The sequence below is a fragment of the Egretta garzetta genome, unplaced genomic scaffold, assembly GCF_000687185.1.
Source record: "Egretta garzetta isolate BGI_Z169 unplaced genomic scaffold, ASM68718v1 scaffold48, whole genome shotgun sequence".
Classification (NCBI taxonomy): Eukaryota; Metazoa; Chordata; class Aves; order Pelecaniformes; family Ardeidae; genus Egretta; species Egretta garzetta.
In genome coordinates, this window is record NW_009260595.1 from 1,711,590 (window position 1) to 1,731,648 (window position 20,059).

A 20,059-nucleotide genomic window follows, 5' to 3' on the forward strand; every position below is an offset into this window, starting at 1 on the left:
GTACACTGTCCCATGCTGGCAAAAAACCTCTCAAAAATCCCTACTGCTACAAAATCAAGAGTATTGCCTTGTTGTGTCAAGAGGAGATCTGGATGTTGTCATTTTAGGAATGTAGAACTTACTTACATAATTATGTCCATTCATCATTTATACTATTATAAGGATAAAATGTTGACTATAACTTCTTTTAATGATGTCTGTCCAGAAGGGGAATACTGGTGACCTAAACCAATATCCTCTAAGTTCTTCCTTGTCATTGTTCATCCCCTCAGCAAAGCACAAATTTCCAGGGGCACGTGATGCTTCAAAGTAGCCCTAGACTTCTTGTAGAGTTTGTTTTGGATGCCACTGGGATTTAGGTACCTAAAGGCATTCATTAGGAACATTTGTGTGTCCACTGAAACAGAACTATATAAAAACCCCTCTGTTCTATGTGTCCTACATATCTGTGCTATACTCTTCTGAAAATTTCTCTCTCCTCTTCTTTCCTGTCACACCACTGCTCATTTGCCTGCTCTAGCAGCCTGATCCTGGCTGCTTAACCAGCTGATTATACCACCTTCTTTCTTGACTCCACCATTCATTTCCCACTGCCTGAGAAATCTCAAAGAGAGCTTCCAGCAGGACATCATAAAAGCTTGAAACCTCTTCCTCACCAGATTTTCTTATGATAACCATTTTAGCACAGCTGGAACTTTTGAAAAGTGCACTTTTATACAATGACCAGTTTCTAAATAATAGTTTCTCCCCCCTTCTACCCCCTCCAACCCCATTACAGTTCCTTTAGTCAAAAGCTACTTAAACCCTGATATTTTTTTCTGCTTTTCAATTCTGCTGTATTTTCCAATGGCTGCCCTACACCCAGCTCTGAATTCCAGGAAAAAACCCTCCATTTAAGGCAGAGGAGGCTCACCTAGAATTCAAAACATAGGGACACTCACTCTGCCACAGACTGCTTGAATGACCTTGGGCAAGCCATTTATGTGCAGGTATAAAGGTAAGCAGGCATTTTATTCCCACTGGAACCAATCTGAGCTTTACTATCTCTGTTCTCTATCAGTAAAGCATGGATAATAGAACATCCCTACATCAGAGGGGTGCTAGAAGGATAAAAGCATTAAAGGCTGTGAGCTGTTCAGATCCACAGTAATGGGGCCATATAGCTGCCTTAGAAAGATCAATCTCAATATAAGTGTGGCTTTGAAGACAAGGGAGAAAAAAGAAGCAGCATTCAAGTAGCCAACAGACGTTTGTTGAATTCATCCTTACAGGATCCAACAGCAATAGGAAAATATTATTATCCTGTAGTTTGTTGTCATTTTTACTTCACAAATATAGAGGCAAGATACAAAAGAACCCATTCAAACCTCATCGGTATCAATGGGAATTTTTCCATGGACTTCAGTGAGTACCAGATTCCGGCCCCAAGTGGGTCATACAGTTTATGGCAAAGCCTCAGTGAAATCTTAACCAGGGTCCCAGTTCATTTACTTTAAGTACTCCTTGCAGAGATCATACTGCTGTATTTAACCACATGATCTCTATTGGCAGTCTGACCTAACTGTGAAGCTGGCTCCACTTTGAACAAGGGATTGAGCTGCATGACCTTCAGAGGTGTCTTTCAACTTAAATTATTCTGTAATTCTCTGATCTCAGACGCATTTGCATATGCTTAGGTCTTGTCTAGAAAAAGCTGCTATCCCAATGGAAAATATAATTTATTTGTTTTGCGGTTGACCTTAATGAATCTTTGAAAACTTCTTACTGTGTCCCAACATGTCTAAACCTTTCATCATTATAGTCCCTGGGAAAATAATCACTGATGCATAGAAGTGAATCTCATTGTCTGCATATTTGCTTCTGAACAATTTAATATATTAGCTGTGTAGTGGTACCAGAGTAAAATGATAGCGTTGAAAGGGATTCAAGAGTATTCTAAAGAAAAAGATTGCAAAGATTTCTTTAGCACCTATTAATGTTGACCTAATTTACTTGTGTCTTCAGAGCAATGAATTAGCAGCCCTTCCCACACTGGCAGTGTAAAGAACTGTGTAGTCTAGCACATGACCACGATATCTTTTATCTCTAAAAGCCTGAGCTAAAACACACTTAAGTTGTAGGAGTCTTTCCACTGAATCATTCAGCTTTTATATAAAGTCCACATAGAAGAAAGTTTATCTGGAAAGTAATTTTATTAAAATCATTATGTAGGTGCAGTAAAATTCTTACGATTTCTACAATAGCTTTTCTTATTAAAAGTTCACAAGAAGAAAATGGAATTTATACACTGAAGAGATCACATAGCAATTCGTCCAAGAGTAGTATTATACTGGGGGAGATGATAACGGGATAATTCAATCAGAAGGGGTAAGTTGGCATTAACTCTGAGATACAAAAGCTTCCCTAAAGAAGCATCTCATTTTAGAGAGTTCTTATGGAAAAGACTTAAGTCCATTTTTTTGGTGGAAAGCCATTCCCTTTTTTAAGCTCACAAGATTACAAATTGCTTGAGAAATTTAAAGTCACAATCTTGGAATATTGTACTCTAGCATTATGAACAATACAGCAATAGCTGCAAGAGATATTGGCTGGACTCTTCTTCTGGTCATTGCAAAGCTCTTTACTGCAGACTCTTCTTGCCCTAAATACCTATTTCTTAGAAGGACCATACCCCAGAAAAAGATCTCTGGGGTACATTATAGGCCATCTTTAACAGTTGTTGGTTTTCCTCCTATTAGCCTAGTAAAGCATTAAGGAAAATGGAATTGACTACTTAGGATAAAATAGGAGAGGTATTTGGGACCAAGATGGAAGCAGTTAAATAAGCAAAGTTTGGCTACCCCAGACACTTCAAGCAATCCAAGGTCTAAGCCCATAATGCCATCATGTCTCTATCAAAGAGACGAAATCTATTCAGACTTTTTCCCCGGCAATATAATTTACCATATGATTATAACACCATGGTTAAATCCCCATTTTCTTGATGATAATGCTGCCTAAATAAGTGTCCAAGGTCATCTACTTCTATCCAGAAATTTTATTTTTAGTCTGAGTTCTTGCTACTTGAGTTGATTTTAGCCGTCTGCTCCTGAGAAAAGCATGTATTTTTTTGCACATCGTGTCTCCATCTTCTTGCATATTTTCTTCTTTTTATAGATTATATTTTGAGCCCATGCAAAATCACATAGGGCTGGATGTGCTGTGACAGATTAGGATTCAAATGTCAAAAGCTGTGACATGTAATGAATTTCATATTGCAACTCTAAGCAGCGCTTCATTTTTGATGACAAACTGTCTGTAAGAATACATATTAAATGCATATCTGAAATTACCTCTGCTAAGCCTAATGAAACAAAAATTCTCAAATGTTCCACTTGGCACAAAAGGTTCAATTGCCAGCAAGCAAATCCTGGAGCATTCTGCTCATTCCTGGGAAAACTTGTGAGAAAAAGTACCTTTACTTTGTTCTTGCTGTTCCTTGCTTTTTCAAAAGTGTCTTGAAGGTGCATTGAATGCCTGGAGCTTGTCTCCTGTTCAAAGTCATCCTTTTCATAAGCAAGAGCCAAACCAGTTGACTTCAACGGTTCTAACCAGGAAAAATTTCTGTGTTGTTCACTCCACTGCCTTTGTGGCAGGATCACGCCAGGAAATGACCTTACTCCAAAGATGCCTTTCTGTGGGTTCCAGTCTAATCCAAGATATGCTTTCTGCCCTTTCTAAATTAACGGCTAGTATCTGCAATGTTTGCTGAGGTTGTCAAAGGACACAGCAGCATATTTTTCAAGGTAACCACACAGTACCTGCTAGTCAACTCTTCTGAGACAGGTGCAGCGTGGAGACTGCAAGTCTTTTACTTCAAGGTCATGGGCTCAAATCTAGTGACAGTGTCCAAGAAGTAATCTTTCCAGTGCTGTTCAGCACCTTGGCAAAACGAGGTGATGGACACACTTTAACTCCCACAAAAATCATCTTTCTCTTTCTCAGACTCAAGAAAAGCACAACCGGTGTTTCAGCATGCAAAGTAAATTACACTTTCTGCTTCTACCAGCGATTCACTTAGACTAATTAATTAATTAGGGCATAGACATTTTAAACAGGCTATGTCTGCTCTCACTGACATTATAAATAAATTTTGATTAAGGAAATCCATGATGGGCCTTCGTGGATGTAAGTGAGCACACAAGTCAACTTTGGGCTCAGAGTTAAGTTTGAGTGACATGAAATTACTCTTTATAAAGAAAGAACGGAAAGATATTGGATAATGTTTGTGGTCCCGTTTTCCACAGTGGTATCTCTAGAAAGAAGGTCGTTTGAGCCACCCTCCCTGCATGCAAATAACTTTTGATTTCTCTTGGATTCCTGTTACCTGTCATACCAGTTATCGTTTACTATGTCAATTTGCTGATACATTGCTGAGCAGCTTAATGCTTGGTCCTAGAGAATTCCAGCAGAATTCTATTTTTGATGAAAATTAATTCCCCATCACTGAGATATTAAGACTTAAAATTTCTTTATTTATTTAAGATCTTAAAAAAGGTCTTGTATGTGGCAGAGGTGCACAAAGAAACAGCAATGGAACAGGACGTCTGTTTCAGTGAAGAGGAATGAATCAGCAGATAAATTATGTTGATACAACCAATAAAGTTTAAAAATTACAACTACATGTTAAACTTAATCCTCACTATCACAGAAAGCCATTGCGTGGAAAACAGGAAAGCAAAACCAACACAAAACTTACTGAGCTGTGACACTGCATACAGCTTCCAGGGAGCAGCTAGAAGAGGACCCAGCAAGAAGCCAGGCCAACTTATGCATAACTCAGCAGACAAAGCTTAAAAAGTACTTCCTAAAAATATGGGTAAACTTAAGTTGTGGAGAATGAACAGTTAAATTACTCAAAAGCCGAAAAAGATTGCCTTCTCGCCCACTGTGTAGAAATCATCCAAAGTAACTCGGTCTCCAATACCAAGAACAGAAATGTAATGCTAAAATGTCAGAAGATCAAACCAAGCCATCAGCAGCAATTCTGTGTGATTTTCCAGGCCAGTCAAATGCAGGGAAACATTCACAGCATAACCAGGTCAGAGGAAAGCCGCTGATGTTTCATATGACCTTGCTTCAACACAGACCTTGGAACTTCACCAGGTTGCTTCTCTTACTGAACGCAGTGTCATGTAGTGAAAATATCTTTTGGAAAAACATTTTTATCATGATTCAAAGACTTCAAGTGACAGAGTGGCCTTTAATAAGCCTTTCACAGAGGTAACCATGTCATAATCACAGATTTACATTATCCACTCAAGAATTCAGAGGGCAGCACAAGTTGTTCCAATCCAAGTTGTGCAGGTCTCTTGTTGAGAACAGTGAAAGCCCCACTTTCTGAACAACATAAGGCATGCACCTAAAGCCATATAATAAAGCAAACTATATCTGTGCACATGGGATTTTTACTAGAGGACTCTGGGGTTGGTTTTGGCTTGTTCTTTGATTTCCTTTTTTCAAATTTCAAAGCCTTTCAACAACAAATCTCCTAGTTCTCATTCATGCAAAGCTTACTTTGGCAAAAGGCTCCTGGAATTGGCCCTTAATTTGACTTTTTAAAAAAAGCCTTCAAATGTACTGTATCTTAGACTTTTCAAACTACTGTACCATGAAAAAGGAATTCATTATTTCTTAGGCTTTACATTTTGCACATTGGGGCAGAACGGAGCAATTTAGATTGCCTGATGACTAAAAGATACCAACAAATCCACCTTTTGTGTCAGAGCTAAGAAAACAGGAAAGGCTGAGAGTAGGGATGTTTACAAAGGGTTTTATAAATTCAACAAAGGTGGCAAATACTGTAAATCAGTCTTTTAGTTTTATATAAGCCTTCTTGCAGAAACTTGGAAACAATTCTTCATCTGTTTTATAACACCCCTGCCAAAATCTCATTAAAAACCTGAATGCAGGCAATTCCTAGGCGCTTTGAGAAGAGCAAACCTGAACCTCGGTAAGGCTACAGTTTTGCCAGCAGCAAAGCCTCACTGTTCCCCTTCGCGTCTCTCTCTCTTGCAGTTACTCACAGCCCAGAGGCTGTCCCCATGACAGCTCTGCAGACTGAGCATGTCTCCTGTAAGACCCCTTGGAGAGCAAGCTCACACTGCACCTTGCTTTGCTGCGAAGCAGCCAAACTCTTCCACGTTACACTTCCATGAAGACATTCAAACATAATTAGAAATCTTTCTCGCCTAATTCCCTCTGACTGCATGACAATACTGGTCACGGATCTTGAGCACCAAAACAATGTGTGATTTGGGCTAGTTTTAAGATTTCAGTGTATTTTATTATATATAAAATAAGTTTATGTAATACAGGTAGTAATGTCAGTTATAAGAGAAGGTCTACTTTTTTCCTAAATCCTTTCGGCTGAAAGCTTGTAAATTCCTTGTATTTGAATGATAGTGGAAAAATTGGACCTTATTTTAAAGTTTACCATCTTTACTTTCAAGCTTTGAAACTAAACTTAAAAAGCTGGGAATCCTTATTTTCCAATGTCATTGGGAGTATTTTCAAAATTTTCAGTGCTAGAAGTTATTTTCATTAGCAGGTAATTCTTAAGGCTTTGAATAAATTTTGATACTATATATGTGTGCATTTGTGGTTTGTTTTTTTCTTGTTTGATTGACCTAGATATAAGGTGCATCATGTTACAGACCTCTGAGCATTATGAATTTCAATTTCTGGAAAGTAAATAAATGAGAGCTTAGAGGAAAGGGAAGATGGCTTCACTGTCCTTCACTGACTTTCCCAAACAATCTTTGATATTAAAACATTTGGAACTAAATAAAACCCACTTACCTTTGAATTGTCTATCTCTTTGTGAAATTTAAATGAACAGAGACCAACAAATAAATTAATTGCTGCTATCTCATCTTCAGGCTGGAAAAGAGCATGGAGATATTGCTTTTGGATTTGATTTAGATAAAAAGAGGTATAGCTTTGCTTTCTGTTTTATTTGTGGAATGGGGCTAGCAGAGTGAGAGCCTGGCTCATAGACAATAGAGAATAGGCTCCTTCATTAAAAGAGTGGAGGAGGTGGAATGCCTTGAAGATATGGTCCATATCTGTGAAACTGATGTTGATGCAAAAAACTGATGCAAAAAAAGTTAAAGAACATCATCCCTAGGATCCTGTAATACTCAGTGTTGCTATTTTTACTGCTTATTTTTATTATTGCCATGGTTAGCACCTCTGATGTGTTAGATATTGTCAAACAGTAGAGAAAATGGATGAGGAAAGAAGCACAATGCAGGCTTTTGTGTCCTGTGCAACATGATTCAATGTAAGTAGCATTGTAGAGAAAGGACTGGGGATGGGAACCTTGTGGGTCAGGCCAAGGGCAACCTGTAAGCTGCTGAAGGTGAACCTGAACAGTTGAGATTGGATGAAGAGAAGTAAAAGAGGTGGGTAAGGCAAAAAAGGATTAACTTTTTTAATGCCTTCCTAAAACAGATAATTCCCAGAGTGTTTTTTGGTTGTATTGCAGATAGTTTGTCACTGGACCCTGAAGTCTCAAAGGCAAATGCCTATGGTTTCACTGGCTGCCTGTCCTCAGTTCAGTACAATCACATTGCTCCCCTGAAAGCTGCCTTACGCCATCCCAGCATTGCTCCTGTGACTGTCAAAGGCTCTTTGACTGAATCGAACTGTGCGTCCATAATGGAAGCTGATGTGAACACAGTAACTACAATATATTCCTCATCAGGTATGTCCTGCCAAGAGGGAAACAGGGAATATAATGGATACTGTAGAGTAAGGCATCCTTCCTTTTTGCTATAATGCAATTGTGGTAGTGCAAATGTTGGAACGGGAAGTTGCCTTTTCTCTCAGAATTAGGAGTGTTGAGGATGGGCATTAGGATTAGCCAAGACCCCTTTAAAAGTCATAGTACTAAAAGTTTTCAGACTAAGTTAGAGGTTTGCCTCAAACATGCCTAGAACAAACAACAATTCCCAAAGCCATAGTGGAAACAGCATTGGAAGTATGGTTATGCACCTGATTTGCCATTCCTGTCCACTCTAGATAGCTCCAGTGCTGCAGATCTCAAAGGAGAATATAAATGTTACACAGATTCTGCATCCCAGTGGTGGTGAAGAAATAGGAGTCGTACAACAAACAAATCAAATTTGTTCCCACCCTAGCAGAAACAAACAAAAACTCCTTGTACAAACCCCTCGACACATGTGTGTGACTTCCATTGAATGCTTGTACTTTATTCTCTCAGGCTAAAGAGAAGGAGCACTACTTGAGCAGTACCAGTAAGATGATCCCAATGGTTTGTTTATCTTTTGCAATCCTGAAACTGTCCTCTGGGAATCTTAAGTATTTTGCATATGTGAATTTGTATGCAGAGAAGGAAACTCAGAGCAGCTGGAAGTGTTGTCACCAGGAACAGGGGCAATCAAGTTGCTGCTTTAGTCACTAGTGGATGTGGCAGAATTCTTAATGACTAGAGAGGGGTACGACTTAAGGGCTATTTTTTGTCCCTTGACCTATGAAGCCACTTTCTCTTTTCTGATAACTAATAAAGCTCTGGTTTAGATCATAATATGATTCCTTTGACATTTGTACTTGCATCAAATCCCCATTTCCTGCAGCTTCTGCCTAAGATATTCAGGAGAAAACAAAAGATGCTATTAGCATTCTGCATAGGGAAAAGGGCTGCTGATTACTCTGTGGAGAGCGGCTGCCAGCGTGCGTGCTTCTCCCCACTCCCCAACTTCCTTCTCACCGCCCAGAGTTGTCTAAAGTATCTGCCCTGATTCACAGAAGAAATGTGTCTTGCAAATACCAAACGGGCAACAATACTGAAAGTATGAAATCCTTGCCCTGTGATTTGTCACCTCGATGATCTAATTTTTCTGAAGAGTTAAAAGCAGTAAAACCTGAGGCTCAGAACTGCAGGACAGAACACAGAGTGTAGCATATTTGGACTTAAACGCTTAAAGCTTTAAATCAGTTGCACTCTGTTGTCAAGGTTAAACACTGTTACATCAGAAATGCAGAATTATTATAAAAGCTAATCCCTGTCTTTGCCACTCTGTGCTTAAAATATTATTTCCTCTCAATATGATGAATTAACTGACACTACTGCCTCACTATGCACACTAGAGTTGATTAAAGCCTGAATAAGATCTTTAGAACAAGTTAGTTCTGAAGACTTCATGTCTTTATATGCTATAGTAAGAGCACTGGGCAGTAGATTCTTGTTTAAAAAAACCCTCCAATTTGTAGCAAATTATGCTTTGTATAGATGTACTTGAAAGTTACATTTATACATGGAAAGGACACATTTTAAGAAATAAAAAGAAGACAGAGTTAAGGATTAACTTTCAAATTCACTGCTTATGTCTCAATTCATCACTTCCCAATTTCTCATTATTGAGTGTCTGAGAAGAAAAATAGAACGTCAAATTTCACTGTACATGTCTGTGTCGATTTTCTAATGTACAGATACAACAAAATAGCCCTCTAGGAAATCTCTCTTTAAAGGTATGAAAAAAGCTTTCTATATTTATAACTTGAAAACAATTGAAGCTCTTTTCTTCAGAGAGCAATACTTCTTGTCTTCAAGAAAGTTTCCTAGCAGACAGATATACAATAAAATCCATTCTCTCACAGCTCAGTTGTCCATACATGCTCTTTCTGATTAGGAAACACAGAATGAGAGGTGACTTATTGTGGTTCTGATATTTAACAGAGATCTGCAAATCACCTTCTTCCTTGCCGAGGCACATGTAGAGGCATGAGCAAGACACATGTATTCTGAACTCTACACTGACGGCATAGAGATAATTGGCTTTTACTATGCTTTTTTTTTTTTATATTAAAATACTGTAATGCTAGAGTGGATTCAGCTGAGTGAATGATAGAGTCTTGAGCTGTCTGTCTACTCTAGCTGAAGAGCAGGTCTTCATGCATTTGAAGTAAAAAATGCCAAAGACTTTCACAAGTCAGAAACTGCAGAGAAAAATTTTGCTTCTGAAAGGCAACTTAAGCAGTGCAAGTCCCTGTCTCACTGTGCTAAGTTGTGCTGGACCTGATACTTCCAAACAAGGAGGAACTGGCCAGGGATGTGCCGGGACAGCCTTGGCTATGATGGTGGAGTTCAGGATCCTGAGAGGAAGGAAAAAAAGCAGAGAGAGTGACTGCAACCCCAGACTTCAGTAGAACAACCTCTGATCTGGAAGAATCTCATGGGATACAACCCTGGTGAGAAGAGGGGTCCAGGATTGCTGGTTCAAGGGTCACCTCCTCCCAGATCAAGAATGGTTCATGCCAATGAGCAGAAAGTGTAGCAAAGGTGGCAGGAAGCCCAGAGAGGTTGTGAAGTCTTCATCCTTGAATATATTCAGAACCCAAATGGATACAGCCCTGAGAAACTTGCTGTAATAGACCTTGATTTGAGTAGGGGTTTGGACTAGATCATTTCCAGAGGGGTCTTCTGACCTCAGCGATGCTTTTAACCACAGTGATTCACACTGTAACGTCACCAGTTTTACATAAAAGGTGGAGGATGTCCTGTTAAGGTCTCAGATAAGACACAGTATTGCTTTTCCTTGGCATCAGAGTTTATCGTGTTCCCACTGGAGATGGTTCTGCTGTCACATGCCATCTGTTCCTCTGCAACAAACCCTCCTCTCCTTGTATCCTGATTTTATTTCTCAGGCAAAACATAATTCTTAAGGCCTACATCTGTTGGCCTCCATTCTGAAACTGATCTCCAACATTTTTTCTGGTTTCCTCTCAGTGCTTAAAGTCTGGTAGCAGTCACCAAAAAATAGTAGAGCTTTAACAGCATTTAGTGTCAGTTCTTACATAATCTTTTAGGCATGAATGACACCTTATATAATATTTAAGGTAGAAATTTAATTTTATGCTTTTTTCATACATAACTAATAGTCTTTCGTAACTCTATTTGACTAATACCATGCACCAGACACCAGCTGGAGATTTTTCTTTGGTACAGGAAGACTGATGTTCAATGCATGTGAATTTTTATTGTAACCAATTTCACTAGTGCCAGCTGAGGGCTGGAGTAGAGAATATCTAACCAAATTTCCAGTATCTGAAGGTTAAATCATTTTGAGTCTAAAATAATGGTTACCCACCTCTTCTAGTTTGTGGAAAGAAACAGGTGAATCACACTGTCCATCTTTGACAGCCATTTTAGGGTATAAAGTATCTGTAGGTTCTTTTCCTCTATTTGACTAAAGAAAAACTAGTTTTTACTAGTTTTTATTTATATAACTAACTCTGAGATACTGAAAAATAAAGGAGATTAACCTACTCATGATGTACAAAATTATGAGTAACGTTGATCTAACTTTGAATTTGGCCCTGCTTTGAGTTTAGGCTCAAATACTTGAGATTAGGCTGAATAACCTCCAGATTTCCCTTCCAACCTAACCTTTTCTATGATTCTATCTATATTTATGTGTAAGACAAAGTTTTTTATCCCCATTCCAGTCCCACATATGTGGTAAATGAGATGAATTGTTGCCATGACTATTTGTTTCTTGGCAACATCACTATAGGCACCCAGTATCCAAGCAAGGGGCCTCTTGTAAATGGGTCTCAACATGAGTGTCCAATTCTGTCATTGGCAATTACTATTCACATTGATAATGGGCACACTGGAGGTATTCAGTTGTCGCCAGAAGTCCATTTTATGCCTCTAGCTCAGTCAATGGACTGCAGATTTGGGGAACCCTGACTTTTCAGTATGGATGTGTTTGATGATAAATCCTTCCACCCCTAAAACTAGCAGTAGTGTTGCATCTTTTAAAACATGAAAGCCTCTTTGAAGCTGATGCCTTCTGAACATCTTTGGGGCTGGTATCAGTGATGTATCAGGATGGTATCAGGATGAAGTGTCCCCTTTAAGAACCAAAATATCCCAAAGCCACCATCATTACAAACTCAGCACCTCCTGATACGCAAATATGAAACGTCCTTCTGATACACAATATAAAACATCTTCTTGGGCAATGATATACCAAAACATGGCTGAATCAGCTACTAAGACAAGGATGTTCAATTACAATAAACCTTGCAATACCAAATTTCTCAGTTAGGCTTCCACCTCTTGCATTGGAAAGATAAGTTTGGCAAAGCAGTATAATATATAGCAGAGACAGTCATCCGTAACTCCCATGTACGTCTTCTGTATGATAGCCTGGAGACTTGTAAAGGAAAGAAACACAGATAGGAATCTTGACAAAGGAGAGGGTGAGCTGAAAGGAAAAAAAAACCTGTGAAGGTGCAGAAAAGCTGGATTCAGCTAGCAATAGAAAACACAGCATTTTCTGAAACATGCAGGACTAAAGCAGGTACGCTGCCGTAACTCCACTGACTTCAGAGAGGGCCTCACACCTCATGTTTGGATCTGAATTTGAAACTGCCAGCATGTAGACTGTTTGGCCCAGTGTTTCGACAGGAGTCATTTATAGATAGTGTACAAGAGAGCTCCAACATTGAGGAGCCTTTGATATAGGAATTCATTTCTGCCCCCTCTCTGTTTTGAATTCAATTTGACCATTGCATTTCCGCAGTAGAGAGAAAAATACCCCTTCTGAGAAGCTGTCCCAAGCAGAGACTGCTTCTCTTTATGGGATTGAATTTGACTTGTAGATCTGCATCCACAAACATAGGCCAGGTCTAAACAAACATAGGTCAGGTCTAAGTCTGTCTAGCCTTCCTTTCCTTTTGCTTCTTTCTGATATTGTTTCTAGGTATCAAAAAAAAAAAAAGGCAAAAAAAAGAAATAATATCCCTGACTGAGGAAAGCTCCCAATGGGCTATTTAGTTCAAATATCTCTCTGATTCTTCTACCGATAAACTGAGACAACACTTTCAGATGTTGGTGTGAGCCTTTCTGTTTCCTTTTAAATACACCGTTAACAGACTTGGCTCCTGAAGATGTAGAAGAAAATTGTCCTGCAAACTCACTTTATTTTTCAGAGAGCTTTCTGGTTCAATTCTCCAGGCCCCCAAATCACATCTTTTGAAAACAGATTAGAATTCATGAGGGTAAGAAGATGTTTCTGTCTAAGCCACAGAGAAAATGAATATAGCTGATACAAAAAAATAAGCCCTGTTTTGTTTAACCAACTGCAGATCCTTTTGGGAAGGCAGATGAAAGAGAGCCTCTCACCAATGCAGTCAGAAGCGATTCAGCTGTGATTGGAGGTAACTTCATTTTTAAAGATTATAACTGAAAAATACTTCTGTCAAGGCAAGCATCTAGGGTACTTTCAATTTGGGCCCCATAAAATCCAGTTCAAGTTTTTTGTAATCTAATGCAGGTCTAGTGCTTACTGTATTTATTAGTACATGTCTGTATCAAGGTACCTAGATAAGCACCTGCATTATGGATTAAGCCAATAGTGGTGGCACATGATGTTGGATATCACCCAAAAAAAGGTATTATGGATTATCAAGAACCTCAGTCTTCTAAAATATAACCAAAGTCTGTCTATCTGCCTGCTTAAGCAGGGTAGTTGGACAAGATGGATGACCTCCAGAGGTCCCTTCCAACCTCAGTCATTCTCTGGTTCCATGTGATTCTGTGATCTAAGACCCAGCTAACTACCATCTGTTGAGAGCCTCAACACAGTGTTCACATATCCTGTATTTCTTGAGCGCTCTGCAAGCTGATAGTGTAGTGGAACTCATTAGGTCATATGGAAGCACTTAGATACTAGGGAAAGTTGTCCTTACAGCTTCATGTATGGTTTTGATTTTCCTTCAACAACCTGGAAGGCAATTTATCTCTGTTTATTTTATAGGATGCCCTGTAGGGAGCTGCCTTTGATAATATCTAGAAGCTATAAACCAAAGTGTACAAGGCTTATGCAAGGTTTCCAGAGATAACAAAGAAGAAAATATGACAGAGCAGGAATTTGTATGATCATACAGATCTAGTTTTTTGACAACAAACACTCTGATCCAACTTTACTTCCAGTGAAATCAGAATTTGACTGAAATTAAAAGGTCAATTACATCAATGCTTGCTGCTTTAAGTCTTACTTAAGGTGACAAAATAGAAATAAAAACTACCAGGGAGGATATGACAGAGGCAGATGATTGTGTACAGACTGAAATGAACTGACCTGGCATATCCACTAGCTGTTGTGCACTGATAATGTATTTTTTAGGTAACTGGGGGTTTTGTTTTGGTTTTGGTTTTTACTCTTTCTATCTTTCCTTTTTTATGGTTCATGCCAATGAGCAGAAAGTGTAGCAAAGGTGGCAGGAAGCCCAGAGAGGTTGTGAAGTCTTCATCCTTGAATATATTCAGAACCCAAATGGATACAGCCCTGAGAAACTTGCTGTAATAGACCTTGATTTGAGTAGGGGTTTGGACTAGATCATTTCCAGAGGGGTCTTCTGACCTCAGCGATGCTTTTAACCACAGTGATTCACACTGTAACGTCACCAGTTTTACATAAAAGGTGGAGGATGTCCTGTTAAGGTCTCAGATAAGACACAGTATTGCTTTTCCTTGGCATCAGAGTTTATCGTGTTCCCACTGGAGATGGTTCTGCTGTCACATGCCATCTGTTCCTCTGCAACAAACCCTCCTCTCCTTGTATCCTGATTTTATTTCTCAGGCAAAACATAATTCTTAAGGCCTACATCTGTTGGCCTCCATTCTGAAACTGATCTCCAACATTTTTTCTGGTTTCCTCTCAGTGCTTAAAGTCTGGTAGCAGTCACCAAAAAATAGTAGAGCTTTAACAGCATTTAGTGTCAGTTCTTACATAATCTTTTAGGCATGAATGACACCTTATATAATATTTAAGGTAGAAATTTAATTTTATGCTTTTTTCATACATAACTAATAGTCTTTCGTAACTCTATTTGACTAATACCATGCACCAGACACCAGCTGGAGATTTTTCTTTGGTACAGGAAGACTGATGTTCAATGCATGTGAATTTTTATTGTAACCAATTTCACTAGTGCCAGCTGAGGGCTGGAGTAGAGAATATCTAACCAAATTTCCAGTATCTGAAGGTTAAATCATTTTGAGTCTAAAATAATGGTTACCCACCTCTTCTAGTTTGTGGAAAGAAACAGGTGAATCACACTGTCCATCTTTGACAGCCATTTTAGGGTATAAAGTATCTGTAGGTTCTTTTCCTCTATTTGACTAAAGAAAAACTAGTTTTTACTAGTTTTTATTTATATAACTAACTCTGAGATACTGAAAAATAAAGGAGATTAACCTACTCATGATGTACAAAATTATGAGTAACGTTGATCTAACTTTGAATTTGGCCCTGCTTTGAGTTTAGGCTCAAATACTTGAGATTAGGCTGAATAACCTCCAGATTTCCCTTCCAACCTAACCTTTTCTATGATTCTATCTATATTTATGTGTAAGACAAAGTTTTTTATCCCCATTCCAGTCCCACATATGTGGTAAATGAGATGAATTGTTGCCATGACTATTTGTTTCTTGGCAACATCACTATAGGCACCCAGTATCCAAGCAAGGGGCCTCTTGTAAATGGGTCTCAACATGAGTGTCCAATTCTGTCATTGGCAATTACTATTCACATTGATAATGGGCACACTGGAGGTATTCAGTTGTCGCCAGAAGTCCATTTTATGCCTCTAGCTCAGTCAATGGACTGCAGATTTGGGGAACCCTGACTTTTCAGTATGGATGTGTTTGATGATAAATCCTTCCACCCCTAAAACTAGCAGTAGTGTTGCATCTTTTAAAACATGAAAGCCTCTTTGAAGCTGATGCCTTCTGAACATCTTTGGGGCTGGTATCAGTGATGTATCAGGATGGTATCAGGATGAAGTGTCCCCTTTAAGAACCAAAATATCCCAAAGCCACCATCATTACAAACTCAGCACCTCCTGATACGCAAATATGAAACGTCCTTCTGATACACAATATAAAACATCTTCTTGGGCAATGATATACCAAAACATGGCTGAATCAGCTACTAAGACAAGGATGTTCAATTACAATAAACCTTGCAATACCAAATTTCTCAGTTAGGCTTCCACCTCTTGCATTGGAAAGATAAGTTTGGCAAAGCAGTATAATATATAGCAGAGACAGTCATCCGTAACTCCCATGTACGTCTTCTGTATGATAGCCTGGAGACTTGTAAAGGAAAGAAACACAGATAGGAATCTTGACAAAGGAGAGGGTGAGCTGAAAGGAAAAAAAAACCTGTGAAGGTGCAGAAAAGCTGGATTCAGCTAGCAATAGAAAACACAGCATTTTCTGAAACATGCAGGACTAAAGCAGGTACCCTGCCGTAACTCCACTGACTTCAGAGAGGGCCTCACACCTCATGTTTGGATCTGAATTTGAAACTGCCAGCATGTAGACTGTTTGGCCCAGTGTTTCGACAGGAGTCATTTATAGATAGTGTACAAGAGAGCTCCAACATTGAGGAGCCTTTGATATAGGAATTCATTTCTGCCCCCTCTCTGTTTTGAATTCAATTTGACCATTGCATTTCCGCAGTAGAGAGAAAAATACCCCTTCTGAGAAGCTGTCCCAAGCAGAGACTGCTTCTCTTTATGGGATTGAATTTGACTTGTAGATCTGCATCCACAAACATAGGCCAGGTCTAAACAAACATAGGTCAGGTCTAGCCTTCCTTTCCTTTTGCTTCTTTCTGATATTGTTTCTAGGTATCAAAAAAAAAAAAAGGCAAAAAAAAGAAATAATATCCCTGACTGAGGAAAGCTCCCAATGGGCTATTTAGTTCAAATATCTCTCTGATTCTTCTACCGATAAACTGAGACAACACTTTCAGATGTTGGTGTGAGCCTTTCTGTTTCCTTTTAAATACACCGTTAACAGACTTGGCTCCTGAAGATGTAGAAGAAAATTGTCCTGCAAACTCACTTTATTTTTCAGAGAGCTTTCTGGTTCAATTCTCCAGGCCCCCAAATCACATCTTTTGAAAACAGATTAGAATTCATGAGGGTAAGAAGATGTTTCTGTCTAAGCCACAGAGAAAATGAATATAGCTGATACAAAAAAATAAGCCCTGTTTTGTTTAACCAACTGCAGATCCTTTTGGGAAGGCAGATGAAAGAGAGCCTCTCACCAATGCAGTCAGAAGCGATTCAGCTGTGATTGGAGGTAACTTCATTTTTAAAGATTATAACTGAAAAATACTTCTGTCAAGGCAAGCATCTAGGGTACTTTCAATTTGGGCCCCATAAAATCCAGTTCAAGTTTTTTGTAATCTAATGCAGGTCTAGTGCTTACTGTATTTATTAGTACATGTCTGTATCAAGGTACCTAGATAAGCACCTGCATTATGGATTAAGCCAATAGTGGTGGCACATGATGTTGGATATCACCCAAAAAAAGGTATTATGGATTATCAAGAACCTCAGTCTTCTAAAATATAACCAAAGTCTGTCTATCTGCCTGCTTAAGCAGGGTAGTTGGACAAGATGGATGACCTCCAGAGGTCCCTTCCAACCTCAGTCATTCTCTGGTTCCATGTGATTCTGTGATCTAAGACCCAGCTAACTACCATCTGTTGAGAGCCTCAACACAGTGTTCACATATCCTGTATTTCTTGAGCGCTCTGCAAGCTGATAGTGTAGTGGAACTCATTAGGTCATATGGAAGCACTTAGATACTAGGGAAAGTTGTCCTTACAGCTTCATGTATGGTTTTGATTTTCCTTCAACAACCTGGAAGGCAATTTATCTCTGTTTATTTTATAGGATGCCCTGTAGGGAGCTGCCTTTGATAATATCTAGAAGCTATAAACCAAAGTGTACAAGGCTTATGCAAGGTTTCCAGAGATAACAAAGAAGAAAATATGACAGAGCAGGAATTTGTATGATCATACAGATCTAGTTTTTTGACAACAAACACTCTGATCCAACTTTACTTCCAGTGAAATCAGAATTTGACTGAAATTAAAAGGTCAATTACATCAATGCTTGCTGCTTTAAGTCTTACTTAAGGTGACAAAATAGAAATAAAAACTACCAGGGAGGATATGACAGAGGCAGATGATTGTGTACAGACTGAAATGAACTGACCTGGCATATCCACTAGCTGTTGTGCACTGATAATGTATTTTTTAGGTAACTGGGGGTTTTGTTTTGGTTTTGGTTTTTACTCTTTCTATCTTTCCTTTTTTACCCCTCTTCAGGTGTTATAGCAGTTGTGATATTCATCATCTTTTGCATCATTGCCATTATGGGCAGATTCCTCTATCAGCACAAGCAAGCACATCGAAGTAGCCAGACAAAGGAGAAGGAATACCCAGAAAATCTCGAGAGCTCCTTTAAAGCTGACATTGACTTGCAGAACACAGTGAGCGAATGCAAACGGGAATATTTCATCTGATGGACAATGCAATTTCTTCTTACTTTTACTCCCCTAGCCTTCCTTCCTTTATTCTTTTCTTCATTCCTTTTTGCTTTTTGTAATTTTTTTTAAACATTCTTTTTTTTGCTAACTTCTTTTTCATTTGGAAAACACCGCCCTGCACAGGAAACACTGACAACAATCACAGTGCCTCATTCTCTGGACAAGAACCTGGCAGTCACAGTTTACTTCTGCAGCTCAAAAGACCTGTTTTCCCACCCTACAGAAAATAAGATCCACCTGCACACCTGGTTTCTGTTGTGGGTTCCTGGATGTTTAAAAGTCCCTACATTTATTTGTGTTTCTCTCTGGAGCCATTTAATTCATCACTTTTACACTAGAGCTAGACTATGTAACGTAGAGGTAAAGTAGCTGAATACGTAACTCTACAGATACTGGGACAGGACAGAGGGAAAGAATGAGACCAAAACGCCTAATTTATTTTACAGGCTCATTTACAACAATCATAAAGAACCAGCCAAATTCTCAAATGATATAAATTGATATATATCTATTGATTTCAATGGTGTTACATTAATTTATACCAATTGAGAAACTGGTATGAGGTAAGGAAAAATAAAACTGTCCTCATTAAGCTCCTTCCCCCAACTTCCTGTCCTTTTACTGTAACTTTTAGGCTTATCAGTACTTTTCCAACAATATATGTATCAACAATAAATGTCATTCCCATGCACCTCTTTCACCTCCACCTCATAAGGCTGGCCTTTTAGACCAAACATACTCTAGCATAACTCTAGGTGAAGCATGGAAAATAGTAGCTTGAATCTCCAAGGGTTTTAGGAAGCTGCTAGGACTTAGGTGTTCTATATTTGTCTGAAATGTTAGAAATGCAGCATATACCTGTTCATGCCATGTGGAGGATTATCACGCACTGAGGTTAAACGCTGTTGCCGCTGTAGCAAAGAAAAAGTACATGGACAAGAAAAAACAAAAATAGTTTAATCTTAAACATGAGTCATACCTTCTGCCAGTTCTTCTAAAAAACAAAAAAAACCCAACTACTCATAAAGATTGATTGACATTTCCTGTTTGTAGAAATTGGAAAATCTTCTTCAAAGCTAAGTAGAGAGAGTCCTAATGTCACGTTTTAAAAGGTTAATATTTAATCAACCCTGTTTACAAGGAAGAATATTAGGGAAACAAGTTAAAAAAGATCCCAAATACTCTACTTTGGATTAATTTTCTTTCCTGTTTTTCTAAAGTCTTCTGTCCTTTCCTGATTGGGAACAATACTGAAGACTAATCCTGCCCATTTTATTTGTGCTGCATGGTTTCAGCATGAGGCTGCAAAACTTTCTTTTCAGCCACAGACACCCTAAGGCTAAGAAATGGAGAAGTCCCACCAAGAGAGGTTTTTCACACCCTGCTTGTGTCTGTGTGACATACCGCCTTTGCAGGGCTTCTGAAGAGTATGTGGAATTTGCTGTCGGACTTGAAGATTTCTGACAGGAGTTGAATCAATCCAACAGCTAAGAAAAAAAAAAGTCTTGTTTATTGCAGTACTCTTGATAACGATTAATTCAAGGCCATTAATTGTGCATCTGAATCTCTTTCTTTGCCCCCTGCACCCTTCTGCAGCGATCCTGGGGTTTCTGCATGGTGATCCTTTTTGCA

General features: G+C 38.8%; 1 protein-coding gene across 1 annotated transcript in view; it reads left to right on the forward strand.

Annotated features, from left to right (window-relative positions):
* The window catches only part of CNTNAP5 (contactin associated protein family member 5), a 232,003-nt gene extending 213,600 nt beyond the window's left edge, over positions 1–18,403 (forward strand). The window contains exons 23-25 of the mRNA XM_035900233.1: positions 7,529–7,747; positions 13,162–13,233; positions 18,207–18,403. Of these exons, the coding sequence (XP_035756126.1) occupies positions 7,529–7,747; positions 13,162–13,233; positions 18,207–18,403 (488 nt within the window). The remainder of the gene's footprint in view (positions 1–7,528; positions 7,748–13,161; positions 13,234–18,206) is intronic.
* The last annotated feature ends 1,656 nt before the right edge of the window (positions 18,404–20,059 follow it).